Source organism: Melanostigma gelatinosum (genome assembly GCF_949748355.1).
Source record: "Melanostigma gelatinosum genome assembly, chromosome: 6".
NCBI lineage: Eukaryota > Metazoa > Chordata > Actinopteri > Perciformes > Zoarcidae > Melanostigma > Melanostigma gelatinosum.
The window spans coordinates 23,392,138-23,406,766 of NC_136639.1; the positions used below are offsets into that span (position 1 = coordinate 23,392,138).

Genomic DNA, 14,629 nt, shown 5'->3' on the forward strand with positions numbered 1-14,629 from the left:
AGCTGTTTTCAACCACTGGTGAGCCACAGAGCGCCATCTAGAGGGCCGCGGAGCTACTGCCCAAATGGCTAAATGAAATAAAAATTTGATTCCCGTTTTAGTAACATACAAGGCTAGTTGTTTGTATTTCTAAATATGCTCAATAATTCACATCAAAAAAGCATACTAATTCAAACTAAACAGTGTAAATGATCAGTTTCGTTTTAATATCGCCACACCATCACAAACTTGTTTCAGCCACAGTTAGCGAGCTAACGTTCCCTCGGATGCAGTGACACATAATGGATCGCTGTTTGAAATGAAGTGCAGTGATGTAGGACACAACGCTGCACCAGTAAAAGCTCCAAAGCATGCGGTGAGGGAATATCAGCCTGAATACATCACATTTGGATTCATAATGGCAACCAGCGTTGGGTAAACAGACAGCTGACAGTGGCATAACGCATATTTAGTTTCTCATGAATCAGAATTGGGCCTTGATTTGCATGTAGTATGATGTGGTGGTCGACCATTAACCATTATGTAATGTCGTTGTAACACCAATATCTCCTCTTTAGAGCACATCAACGAGCGAGCGGTGTGTAACGCCATCGCTCCGGAGAAGGATGTGGACGGCTTCCACATCGTGAACATCGGTAAGCTGTGTCTGGACCAGAGATCCATGGTGCCTGCCACGGCCGCAGCAGTCTGGGAGATCATCAAAAGAGCAGGTAGACCACCACAGGAACCTCCTCCGCTCCATAACGCACAACCAGTTTTAACAGTGTTTGTGTTGTTCTTTTTTTTAATTCAAATTTTGTTATTTTGCTGCAAACTAAGGAGGCATTGAAGTTCAATATCAAGGTTGAATTTAGTGCAACAAGTTAATTCTGTCTTAATCATTTCTTCATGCTATTATTCATTTATGTTTTAAATCATTTTGACATATATTGATAGAAGCACATTGACAGTAAATGACTCAAAAGTGCTAGCTGTGTTGTCAACCCGTTTCATAATTTACTCATCAAACCTCAGCACATTTTTTTTGTGTGTTTTTTGCTTCACAATATTTTTAAAAGTCAACTCTGGAGGCAAAGTTAGGAGTGCTCCTGCCTTTTCATGTCCGGCCCACTAGATGGCGCCTCATACTCATTTTTCCCACCTCGGTCCTCTACTTGCCCAAGTAAGGGTGTAAATCATAGAAATAAAAAATAAGATATCATACTAGATATTCTTGTAAATATTGTGGCAGTTAAGAACTCGGGCTGAGTGTGTCGTGCCAAACGTAAATGAGTATGAGCAGCGCTGGAGAGGCCGCACAAGAATTGAGAAACCCGACACGTAATGAAATAATATGAGAAAAATGGACTCATCAAACCAGGCTGACGGCGTCGCCGTTCATGCCCAAGTGGAGTGAGACTTTTTAATAAAAATTCGGCATCTGTCGTTGCTGAGAGGCCTCGACTGCTGAGTGGAAAAGTTTGTCAGTAAAGGTTTAGAAGGCTTTGTCCATCCTACCAGAAAGTGAGGATGAAGAGTCCCTGACAACGTGGGTTAGGGTCCTTGACAATGAAGGAGTTATTTTTGTGTCGGTATTAACGATGAGCGCCCTCTACTCTACATAAGAGCGAGAGAACCTGATGGCTGTTGTTTCACTGTATAGCTATAAGCAGAGCAATTTTCTTTTGCACTTTCCATATCAGACAGTGTGGAAGCTTTTGGGATGCTTTCTGCTTTCCCCTTTGTTAGAATGTGTTGGGGATGAGAGGGTGAAGCTCTCTCTCTGTCTCGCTCTCTCTCTCTCTCTCTCTCTGCACTGCATGAACACTAAAGCTGTTCAAGCAGGAAAAGAGGCCTTTTATATATGGGTCCCGTCCTCCCACTGTCAATCACTCTAATGACTGCGGTGTCGGCCGACAATGGATGAAAACTTGGCAGTCTGAGCTGCCCTCTCTCTCTCTCTCTCTCTCTCTCTCTCTCATTCATATATATATATATATATATATATATATATATATATATATATATATATATATATATATATATATATATATATATATATATATATATATATATATATATATATATATATATATATATATATATATATATATATATATATATGATGTTGTTAAAGCTCAGCATTTTCTCCTTTATTTCATAGGTGCATTCGTTATTGTGAATATTTCCTCCATGCCTAAAAGGAAATGTGTTTGTACAGGCATTGAGACGGTGGGGAAGAATGTGCTGGTCGCCGGTCGCTCCAAAAATGTCGGCATGCCCATCGCAATGCTGCTGCACACCGATCACAAGCATGAACGCCCCGGGGGTAAGTGTGTGTGCGTGTGAGTCAGAACTGAATTATGATTTGAGTACAAATGATATTGCACCATCTTGGCTTTCCTTGAAGATCTTGGACGTGACCAAAGGCTTTAATGACTCCTCACCTTTCTTTAATCAAACAATAAACGCTGATGCACGTCCTGCCGGAGGAGTTCCAAGAAGGGAAGAAAACCAGGGACTGGGAAGGAAGAGTGCGAACAGGGCGAGACTTTTGTGCAGGCGGATCGACTGTCCTTATAAGGGCATAGGAAGAAGGGGAGAGGATTTGGAGCTGCGTGTAATTTGGGGTTTAGGTGAAGCAACGAGTTCTGTTTGACTTGTCAAAGTGTAGCAGTGCTAAAGGTTGAGCGAGTTGCAGTGAGTTGCAGAATGTGCAATGTCACATGTTATAAGTGTCCTTTTCGTCTGTCGGGGAGGATTGTCGGGTAGTTGTCGTAACTAGAAAAAGTGCTGAGAGAAAAGCTTTGGAGCAAATGTTTGACATTTTGGGAAATATGCTTATTCTGTTGAATATAAGGCTTTAGCCCTCAGCCGCTTAGCTTAACTTAACTAAGCTTAACCAACCAACGCAATACGCACAAACATGCGTAAAGAGTGGGCCACCTTAAAGGGATCTCTGCGTGCTGGACCTTCATCAGACTTTGAAGTCAATAGACTACAATCTAGCTGCAGTCCACACCGTCCATCACTTAGAGCCGTGGCTCCCAACATGGAGTCAGGGCCGAAGATCCCATCGGGTGTTCCCTATGAACTAGAATCACAATAACACAATACAGAAGTGATTTAACTAGCATTCTCTCTACTGACCAGCAGTGGGCGACTCCTCTGGTTGCAAACAAAAGTCAGGTTGTATAGAAGTCTATGAGAAAATTACTCTACTTCTCTCTTGATTTATTACCTCAGTTAACATGAGTTTATGGTCTCAATCTCTAGTTTCACGTCTTCTTCAATACAGCATGATGTTCATTTCGTAAATGATGGTCCATTTAGAGTCAAAAAGACCATAAAGCAGAGTGTGCTTTAGGGCGGGCTACCTTGTGATTGACAGGTCGCTACACAACCAGATCCGTATACGGCGTCTCTACCACGGCGTCACTCCTCCGCATTCCAAATACGGTCACTTCCGTTCACCGGTTGCAAAAATCCAAGATGGCAACGGCCAAAATGCCGAAGTCAAGGCTTTAAAAGCGCTGTCCACAAACCATTGGGTGATGTCACCGGATGGAGTCCCTGACTGGAGTTGAACTGGGGATCTTATATGGTCCTACTGTATCATAGACTGAGGGGGACGACAGGATGCCTTATTTTTTAATTTGACGTAAAAATAAAAACATTCTCATTGTTTAAAAACCTTTAACTGTTAAATCGCATAAGCTTGTTCACACCTTTGATTCTATTGCATCCCTCATCGTCTCATAAGGAACGCTCCCCGGAGGTTCGATGCGCTGTGACTTGCCTCTCCTTCCCTCTCACTCCTCTTATCTTCCTAACCCCCCCCCCCCCCCCCCCTCCTGCGTGATCCTCTCATCACGCCCCACATTCCAGGTCACAGCTGAGTTGCGACTGTGCAGGATGTCGCCACACACGTTCAGATAGAGATCAGGATTACTGCTTTTATGTCGCTCCGCCTCATCGCGTAATCACCTCCAGTGTCGTCACCGGAGGGCTTCCACGGGGCTGTGGCGCGATGACTACATTTGTACACACTCTTTCTGGTGGTTTCAGTCTCACGCGCTGCGGTTCTTGAGAAATCCTCCCCTGAAACTCAATACAATGGAGGTGAATGTTGTACCGAAATTACACACCCTGAAAAAAAACAGTTTGCTTGTACTTTCCAAACTTTTGTAAACTCCCTCTTTTCTTTTTATTAAACTGTGGCACACAATCATTGTTACCGCTTGAGCTGAGTCAGACAGATAGATCAAATAACTATTAAACGTCTTTTAAATTAAAAAAATTATAATAACTTTCTCTTACTAATGCAGTTGCATAAAATATACAGATATACAGGTTTTATATTATTCAACATGAAATATTCATCAACATGCTCTTAAAAAATGTAAATGTTACCTTATGAGTACTTTATATAGACATTGTCATGTCTATATAGTTTTTCTCGTCTATATTTCTGCGTCTGTATATTCCTATGTATTGTTTACACATTGTGTATAGTGTTCTGTCCTTTGCACCAATATATATATTTTAAAAAATGAGTAAAGGACTTTTCTCCCTGTACTTTGAAAACATGTATGAATGGCAGTAAATGAAATAGCAGCTGAAATTGTTTTTTTAAAAGGCCTTTATTTTGTGAACTGGAGCTTGTGAGGTTTAAACTTCAGCTTCATGACTTCATAAAAGTGAAGTAAGTTTAGCTGAGGAGAGCAGGGTTGGTCTTTATTGTAGGATCTTTAGAGGGATAATAAGATGTTCCAGAAGAGACCCGTTGAGTTATTGATGCATCTTCTTTTTGTGAAATGTGACGGTGCAGAAACCCTTGTGTCCTCTCAGGTGACGCCACAGTGACCATCGCCCACAGATGCACGCCGAAGGAACAGCTGAAGGAGCTGACCAGCCTGGCTGACATCATCATCGCAGCCGCAGGTAAGCACACCGTTATGACACATCTGTTCATTTACAGTTTCAAGAACTGATCACCAAAGTGACACATCTGGCACAGAGAAAAGGGCTTTCTAAGTTGATTTAATAACACAGAATCATGTACACAACAAATCATTTAGCCCTAGCGCTGCAGCTAACGATTCTTGTTCAGTGTCGGTTAATCTGCCATTCATTCCTCAATTTCCTTTACGTCAAAGGTGCGTAGTAATAAGCTATCTGTGTGTAAATGTGTCAATGAAGTAAATTATAAATGATTTCTCTCATTTTCACAACAATAAAGACATTGGGTCAAAGGTGAACCAAGAAATGCAGAATCAAATGGACATTTGTCTGAGTGATAACTGAAGACTTCCTCTTTGTTTTCACTTTATAATAATGATAACGCTAATACCGTGAGTGCATGGTTTCCCTTAAAGTACCGTACTTTTCCATGCCCTCTTCCATTCAAATGTTGCATCACAAATTAGATTAAAAATCTTCTCTAAGGGAAGTGATTCTGTATTTGTTTTATTTTAATTTTTATTACCAGCCTCAGGTGCACATTCCTTTAATCAGCGTTGGAAGCCGTTTCATTATGTTGGAAGTGCCATTGATAAAATCATGCGGCCTGGTACAATGAAGGACAAGTTGTGAAAGTGCTCACCAGCCCTTACTTGAAGGGATTTTTTCAAATTGGCAATAATGGAGCCTGAAAAGTTCCATTATGTGTACTCTCAGCAAACTGTGGATTACAGCTCTCCTGAAGAGCAATAGCCAGTCAGTGAGTGCAGGGCAGGACTATCTGTCTCTAAGTAACCGTGAAAGCCTTGGGAGGGCGCCGCGTCCTCCTTCCTTTGTGATAAGTGGAACGTTTCCTGATGACTAAAAGCAGTCTTCTGGGAAGGGCACCAAAGGGTTCCAACTGTCAGTGTGTGACGTTTCCAAATGAGGAACTGACATAAGGACCCTGCACTGTGTGATTAAGTGAACTCCACCCGGCCCGGTTCACAACTGTTTTCACGTCACGTGGGAATCCGCATGCGTCTGGGGTTTAATGTTTTAATTGTCGTCGTTCTGAATTTGGTTTTGACTGAGACTTCATCTCATTGTTGAGGAGCTGTAATTGCAGTCTGGGTGGTTCAAATTGACAGCTCTCTGGCAGCCAGCTTCAAAGCGGAGAGGGTTTTCAAAAATAAATACACAATGGTATAATTATTCCCTTCCTCGTAGACGGTTAGCCGAGGCGTCCTCTCGTTTTTGCTTCTGCTGACTTTTAAGTGAACCTGTGATTAAAAACAGGTGACAAGCAGAAAGGAAACAACTTGCTGCTGTCGCTGTTTGGTCATTTGATTAATTGTAGCGTAACACCAGCAGACACGACAAGGGCCCGGGGGGGGGGGGGGGGGGTCCGTCTTCAAGAGGGGTCACTACCTCAAAATCTGTTTTTAAAATCTGAATTATTTCAAATTGCATTTAGCTTACAAGGTGCATATTAAATGAATTTGTGTTAAATCAGATTACCACAAAACCTGTGTTTTGGGGTCTCCAGGAGTAGTGCTGCACAGAGAGGGGGAGGAATGAGGGGTTAGTGTGGAAGTTTGAGTCTGTTCCACAGCGAGGAGGCCAGAGCACGTGTCCGGCTGCTTTGTACAGTCGACACGCTGCAACAATAAATCTACCAAAACTGGTTTACAATTAAAAGGAATTTAATCCCACTGATGCAAGTACGATTACAGTTACACAATGGAGTAAATTACTCCTAAAAAATATTACAATATTAACCCACTTTGGAAAAAACTACCTCTGGTCCCAGGACACAGCCGTCCCAGGCAACCACACGCTAAAAAGAGGCAGAAAGACACTTTCTATCTCCCGCCCTCATATCCCTTCGCAACTCCTCCCCTTCCGTCAATCTCAACTTCTATTAGCTAACTTCTCTGTGCACTTCTGTAAACGCCTGTCTTCATGACTCTCTTTCCCTGAGCTCCTAACACATTCAAAGACTGTCAGTTATTGCTTAATCCCTTCTATAATAATCCTTCAGTATAAACGTTAAACTTCTGCAACTTTGGCAAAAGCTTCATGTCTCAAATTCTACTTCTAGCTGCTTATCCTAAAACACTTTATGCTTATCTTAATTATGCATTTCCAAAACACTTATGTTTATGACTAATTATGAATTCTTAATTATGAATTATTAAACACTTTTATTATATCTACTGATCACACAGTTCTTTGCTCAAATTTCTTACATTCGTAGGGGCCCAGCGGATCTTTTCCCCAGGCACATTAACCCAGCCATGATGTGTCCACTCATTATATGAATAGTTTCTGTCATAAGCATGGAATGTGTTGTAACTCTGTTATGTTGTTCGTTCTGTACACATGAGATCTGTCACACTTGTGTCCATCCTGGGGGAGGATCCCTCCTCTGTTGCTCTCCATGAGGTCTCTTCCTCTTTTCTCCCACTTAAAAGGTTTTCCTGTTCCGATGTGAGGGATGCCATATGCTGTACAGATTGTAAAGCCCTCTGAGGCAAATTTGTGATTTTAGATTATACAAAATAAATTGAATTGTAGCCGTAGTACTCATCCCCATGTACTACACTTGAACAAAGCCGGCGCTGAAGTACTAACAGCCAATATTCAATACACTGTTCACTCCTATCCACATGATTGTCTGTTTACACCTGGCACACATGATCCTGGATCCCCTGTCCTCTGTCACTCCTCTACGTTCATTCATCAGCCGCATTCATCAAGCAACACTAGCTCCCCCTGGCGGCATGGAGGGTCTCCTACTACTCTCTCCCCAGCCTCTACCGTAACTTCCACTCCACGACCCATGAACATTCCCGTGAGAATCACAGACTCGCGCTCACACCCTAGTTATGGTCGGTTTCGAGGTGCTGCACGAGTGATCCGTCCTATTGCACATACCCCCAAAGCTTCCTGTGCTGATGACGACACAGTGTCTTCCCCCATCAAAATGTGTCTGATTAATGCACGCTCTGTAACAAACAAGGCTCACATTTTAAATGACTTGTTCACAAGTCATAATTTGGCTTTTTTATTTCTGACCGAGACCTGGCAACGGAATATGGAATGCATCCATTTCAATGAACTCTGCCCTGTGGACTGTTCTTATGTTGGGACACCGCGTCTGACAGGCCGCGGTGGAGGTCTCGCCGTGGTCTGGAAGAATCAGTTTTCCTGCCAATTGGGGGGCACAGAATCCTATGCTACTTTTGAACTGCAGTTCACTAAAGTGGGCCGGCTAAAGCCGTTTACTGTTTTTTTTATTTACCGACCTCCAGGTCCTGCAGGTCAGTTTTTATCAGAGTTCTCAGACTTTCTGACCTCTATTATCAAGCTAGACAAAGTGCTTCTGGTTGGTGATTTTAATCTGCATATCAATGATACCACAGACTGTATCGCCACTGAGTTTCTCAATATTACTGAATCTTTTAATTTCACGCAACATGTTTCTGGCGCCACTCACAGGGGTGGTCACATCTTGGACCTTGTGTTCTCTCTGGGTCTTGATATTGATAATGCCCGTTGTGAGGACCTACTGATCAGTGACCATCAATGTATTTTCTTTGATCTTTCTGTCAATGCTGACCCCTTGTGTCTGAAACAAACATTCCACTCCCGCATTATTACTCAGAGTACAGCTGATCATTTCTCTATGCACTTCTGCTGTGATATTAACACAAATCTCAATGATGTTGAACTCTTGATACAGTCATTTAATGAACATTGCACCACTTTGCTGGATAAAGTGGCACCTCTTAAGGAAAGGACCAGGGCTGCCTGCAACACTTCTCCGTGGATGAGAGATGCTGTCTGCAGCCTGAGACGGAAGTGTCGCAGGACAGAGCGGCTCTGGAAAGCCACTGGGCTAGAAGTGCATCGCTCATATCTCAAGGACCTCAGAGTTTCTTTTAATACTGGAGTAAAGGAAGCTAGAACTGCTTATTTTGCCAACTTAATCTCTTCCTCAAAGAGAAATCCCAAGATTCACCGTCTGTCTCTACATTACCATGCTGTTCTGTTGACGATTGCAACAAATTCCTTACCTATTTTAATAATAAGGTAACAGGTATTAGGTCTGGCATTCAGCCTGGGATTTGTTCATCTACATGTAGCTCCTCGCAATCTCCTGCTGTTCTGGACTCTTTCTAGCCTATCAGCCTTCAAGACCTGATGGACTTAATTAACAAAACAAAGCCATCATCTTGCCCTCTGGATATAATACCAACCTCTCTATTTAAGAAAGTTCTGCTAATTATTGGCCCTGCAGTAACATCTATTGTCAATTGTAACATCTATTGTCAATTCCTCATTGTCTACAGGAATTGTCCCTTCCTATTTCAAACATGCCACTATCCAGCCCATATTAAAGAAACCAAACTTAGATCCAGCTTTGCCCATGAACTACAGGCCCATATCAAAACTGCCTTTCCTGTCCGAAATTTTAGAGAAAGTGGTGGCCAAACAACTTACTGCTGCACTGGAGAGGCACAACATGTACGACAAGTTCCAGTCTGGGTTTCGCAGACAACACTCTCCTGAAACCGCTCTCCTGAGGGTTACAAATGACATTCTCATGTGTGCTGATGCAGGTGACTGCTCTGTGTTAGTTCTTCTGGACTTCAGTTCTGCATTTGACACTGTAGACCATAACATCCTGATTAAGAGGCTACGTGATTGGGTTGGCATATCTGGCATAGCGTTAGACTGGTTTACATCTTACCTCAATGACAGAAGTTTCAATGTCTCTGTGGGTGACTTTGTGTCTGTTACCTCTCCACTGTCCTGTGGCGTACCGCAGGGCTCGGTTCTGGGGCCTCAGTTATTTTCCCTTTATCTGTTACTGTTGTATTGACTGGGAAAGGACTGTATATTTTTACTGTGGTTCATTAAACGTTGTGGCCACCAGGGGGCATCGATCAGAATGCACTCCAGACAAGATGTTCCCTTTTGAGAGGTTTACTGACAATCGTCAAACAAGCAATTGTGTGTGATTTGGTTGTTTGCACGCACACAGCAACATAAACTAATCTATTTACAGACACGGCCGTCATTTCGCGCCGCCTAGCTCGTTCAAGCCTTTTCACTTCCTTCACGCCGTTAATATTAGTCCGCGAGCAGCTGACTGCCGTCCTCTTCCGCAACGGGCGTAGTGCGGTTCCTGCTCAGCTGCTTCTCCGAAACCCGTCTGAGGTCGTCCTTCGTCACAGTTACCTTTGGGGCCGATTATAAAAAGTTATAATGTGTCCTATCATTTATATGCAGATGATATCCAACTCCATCTGTCATTCAAACCCAGCGAGGCATTCACATTAACTAGGCTCCTGGACTGTATCAATGCCATCAGAGACTGGACGGCAGAAAACTGCTTACAACTCAACGACACTAAGACGGAGGTCCTAGTTATTGCTCCAGAGGAGTTTGTCCCCATGATCAGGCGGAGTGTTAGTCCACTCTCCTCTGCTGCCCATTGCAACCTGCGCAATCTAGGGATTTTCTTTGATCGATCCATGTCGTTTGACCTCCATGTTAAGCAGCTGTCCAGATCATGTTTCTTCCATCTAAGAAATATCAGTAAACTGAGATCTGTAGTATCAACACCTGAACTAGAGATGATCATACACAAATTTATCTCTTCACGCATTGACTACTGTAACTCACTTTTCACATCACTCAGTGTATCTGCTCTTAACCGTCTGCAGGTCATCCAAAACGCTGCCGCCAGATTACTCACCAGGACAAATCGACGGTCTCACATCACCCCAGTACTCCGATCTCTCCACTGGCTCCCTGTAGCATCTGGGATACACTTTAAAATTCTCACCATCACTTACAGAGCACTTCACAGTCAGGCTCCGGCTTATGTAGCTGATCTACTTCGCCCCCATTCACCTGCCCGCACTCTCAGTTCAAACGCTCTAGGTCTTCTGTCCCACGTACACTATTTAAGACCCGTGGTGACCGAGCCTTTGAGGCAGTGGCCCCGAGGCTCTGGAATGCTCTGCCTGCAACTCGCCTCGCAGATACTGTGGATACTTTTAAAAAACAGCTCAAACTGGCGTTTGAGTAAAAACCCATGTCCTAGACCTGCTCTTAAAATATGATGTATACATGTATGCATGTATGCATGTATCTCTGTGTCTGTAATTTATTGACCCTAGGGTCACATTGTGTTTTTTATGGTTTTAACTTTCTGCTCTGTTCAGCACTTTGTGATGTTATGTCTGTGAAAAGCGCTCTATAAATACATTTCATTCATTCATGGTGAACAAGAGATCAACTAATGATCGTCTTCTAACTGTTCCTGGTCCCGGTTCCTGTGACTAGGGGTTCCCGGGCTGATCACAGCAGACATGGTGAAGGAGGGCGCGGCAGTCATTGACGTTGGCATAAACCGCATCCAGGTCCCGAACACGGGGAAAATGCGGCTCATCGGGGACGTGGACTTTGAGGGTAAACAATCCAAAACGTTCATCAGAAGAGGAATAAATGGTGTAAACGGTGAATAGATCATTTCCAACGCAGCAGTGAACTGGAATTACCACCTCGCGGTTGTATGCCTCCGCCAATCAGTCAATATCCAGTTTAAATCCTCGTCTGTTGATCATGCTATCCTCTTCGACACATAAACTGTGTTTTATGAGGTCACAGTGACCTTTGACCACCAAGTTTTTATAATTTCATCCTAAATTTCCTCAAGGTCCTTTTAAACTCACGAGAATGGTACAGACGGATGAACGGAGGCATAAAAACTATTTTAAAGCAGATTTGTGTTCTTCAGGGCAAAGCAAAACCAAATTGTCAACAATTTAAAACCATATTCAACTTTGACAACCCTGCTGGGGATTTCATACTACAACCGTGGTGTAACATGACAAACCTTTCACTGATCATTTGTTGAACTTTTTGCTGCCAGTGACAATATCTCAATGGCTGAGATTACTGCATGTAATGTTATTCCAAAGTAAAATGTCATTCTAAGCTCTGGTTCTTGGAATATAGAAGGAAAATAATGAATTCAATTTGTTTGACTTGTTGCAGGAGTGAAGGAGAAGGCAGGTTTCATCACACCTGTTCCCGGAGGCGTGGGTCCGATGACCGTCGCCATGCTGATGAAGAACACTGTGACCGCGGCCAGAAACGCACTGATGCATTAAACACACACACACACACACACACATTCCTTTTATCGACTGATGCTGAGTACAAACAGTGTATGCATACGTACACACATACTTATGTCAGTTCATTTAGTTTTACACACATTTTAGCAAACATACTTTCATTTCAAAATTCACGAGCTCAAAACTTCATACCTGCTGGGAAACTTACTTGATATATACTTTGTTTATACTTTGAATGTTATTATTTATTTATTTTATTTTATTTCAGAGTTCACTTTTTAAGAATTTAGATTCATATTTTTTCTACTGAAGTTGTTTTGGTTCATTGTTGAACATTCCAGATTATCTGGAAAAGGAATATTAAATGAAAAACAATGCTGTGCCAGTACTACAATCTCTGTCTTTTTTCCCTGATTTACAGATGTCGACACTGTAGAGGAGAGATTATCCTATTTAGTGATTTCTCTGCATGAAGAATGTTATGCATCACACAGTTATTTCTGGTAAAAAGCCTCGATGTGAAAATCAGAGGATGAAAAGTGAAAATTAGTCACATTGTTATTCTTGAAGGAGATTATGTTACCACTTTCTAGTAAGGCATCCTTGCCAAAAGGGTTTATAAACTGCAATCAATGATTTTACAAATGAGTTTATTCATGATTTTATTAATAAACACTTTAATGCTTTATATATTAGTTATGAGAATTCAGAAAGAACTTTTGGATTTAGTAGATCTAATCTATTATGACAAACTCACTAAGCTTGTGCATGAAGCAGCCCGCAAGAACATCCCAAGAGGATGCCTCACTCAATACATCCCGGGCCTTGACGCTACACGTACCGAACTGTACGAGCGATACCAACAGCTCTATGAATCTGACCCCTTTGCTGAAACTACCACCGAAGTAGGTGAGAGACTCATGACCTCCATTTCAGAATGCCACCAGCTGAAGTGGAAAAACCTACTGGAGACAACTGATATGGCAAAGAATAGCAAAAGGGCATGAAGCCTAATCCGAAAAACCAGCAACGATCCATCAACCACAGTTCCGCAACAGTATATGACCACTGCCAACCAAGTTGCGCACCAGCTGCTGCTCAATGGAAAACCCACCACTAAACAGCCAAGACCAAAGATAGATCGAGTAAAGCACTCCCAAACCATGGGACTGACCAAGCCGTTCTCCCCTGAAGAGCTCAATATCGGCATCAACACCAGTGGCGGCTGGTCAAAGAGGGCCATGGGGCATGGCCCCACCATGAGCCACACAAAAAAGGAAAAAAAAAATTATAATTATCATAAATTATACAAATTGTCAATATTTGTGTTTTTGAACTGTGGAATGCACCCAGTAATGTGTGTAAAATATATCTGCGCAAAATATATGCTTTTCCTGCTCGTCCTCTCTGCCTGTGTGCTCGTCTGCTCGTGCTCTCTGTCTGTGTGCACCACACGTCTGAGAACGCGCAGCTTGGGGGGCCTGATCGTTTTGGGCCAAAAGAGACGGGTCTATGAAGCAGTTTAGCCAATTGCTGATTCAAGATATAAATGAGTGACATACAATTTAGCCAATCAGCGCCCTCAAATAGATTCAGCGTGGGGCCAGAACGATCTGGCCCATAGCTGCTCGTTCTCGTCAGGAGAAGTCTCTACGCGCGAGCACTTCTCCTCCAAGACCCGTTTGAGAGGAGAACTTTGGCGGAGATTCTGCAGCCAAAGAGCTGATATCAGATCAGCCTGACCTCACAATCAGACAGCAGACTCGCGGGAAAGGGAAGCAGTACATGCGAAGCTTCTGTACTAGCTGAACACCAGACAGGGTTGGCTAGCTGGATGACGTCATGCTAATCATTTATTTACCTTTTTAAAACAACGGGGACGGATCCAGCATGGACAGTTACGAAAGTTACGAATGTAACTACGGTTCTATGAATCCTGGTTGACCCCCAGAGGCAGTGCTTAACACTGGATATCTTCCGTCTCGCGCATGCGCAGGTCGAATATTTATATCAACAAAGTCACTCGTGACCTCAGATGACTCCCGTCGTCTATAAGTTCCGGTGTCATCCTGAGTTCAGTCCTATGGAATCTTCTCGCGAGTTCACGGGATTCCGAGTGACCAAGAACTCTGGCGGTCATCCAGGATTCATAGAACCGTAGTTACATTCGTAACTTTCGTTCTATTTCATCCTTACTGACCGCCAGAGGCAGTGCTTAACACTGGATGACTTATACCAAAAGAGTCACGAGGAATCACAAGTACCCACCTTGTATAGCTCAGGCAGAGGAAGCTGGCCAAAGAACCCTCCCCAGTGGGTGAGGGGTGGCAATGTTCACTCTGTAGTGTCTGGTGAATGTGCTCGGTGAGGCCCATGAGGCCGCAGCACATATATCCTCCACTGGCACACATCTCAGGGCTGCCCATGACGTGGAGACACTCCTGGTAGAGTGGCCCCTCACTCCGGATGGTAGAGGACGGTCGCTCGCCTTGTATGCATGGGCAATGGCCTCCACTATCCAGTGGGACAGGCGCTGTTTCGAAAGAGCA

At 43.2% G+C, this 14,629-nt stretch overlaps 1 protein-coding gene across 1 annotated transcript in view; it reads left to right on the forward strand.

Moving 5' to 3' along the window:
* LOC306778627 (bifunctional methylenetetrahydrofolate dehydrogenase/cyclohydrolase 2, mitochondrial-like) overlaps positions 1-12,270 on the forward strand; it is a 16,074-nt gene extending 3,804 nt beyond the window's left edge. Inside the window, exons 4-8 of the mRNA XM_079270232.1 lie at positions 558-710; positions 2,201-2,308; positions 4,831-4,923; positions 11,284-11,409; positions 11,998-12,270. Coding sequence (XP_079126358.1) covers positions 558-710; positions 2,201-2,308; positions 4,831-4,923; positions 11,284-11,409; positions 11,998-12,113 — 596 coding nt within the window. The 3' untranslated portion in view covers positions 12,114-12,270. The remainder of the gene's footprint in view (positions 1-557; positions 711-2,200; positions 2,309-4,830; positions 4,924-11,283; positions 11,410-11,997) is intronic.
* Positions 12,271-14,629: the final 2,359 nt, after the last annotated feature.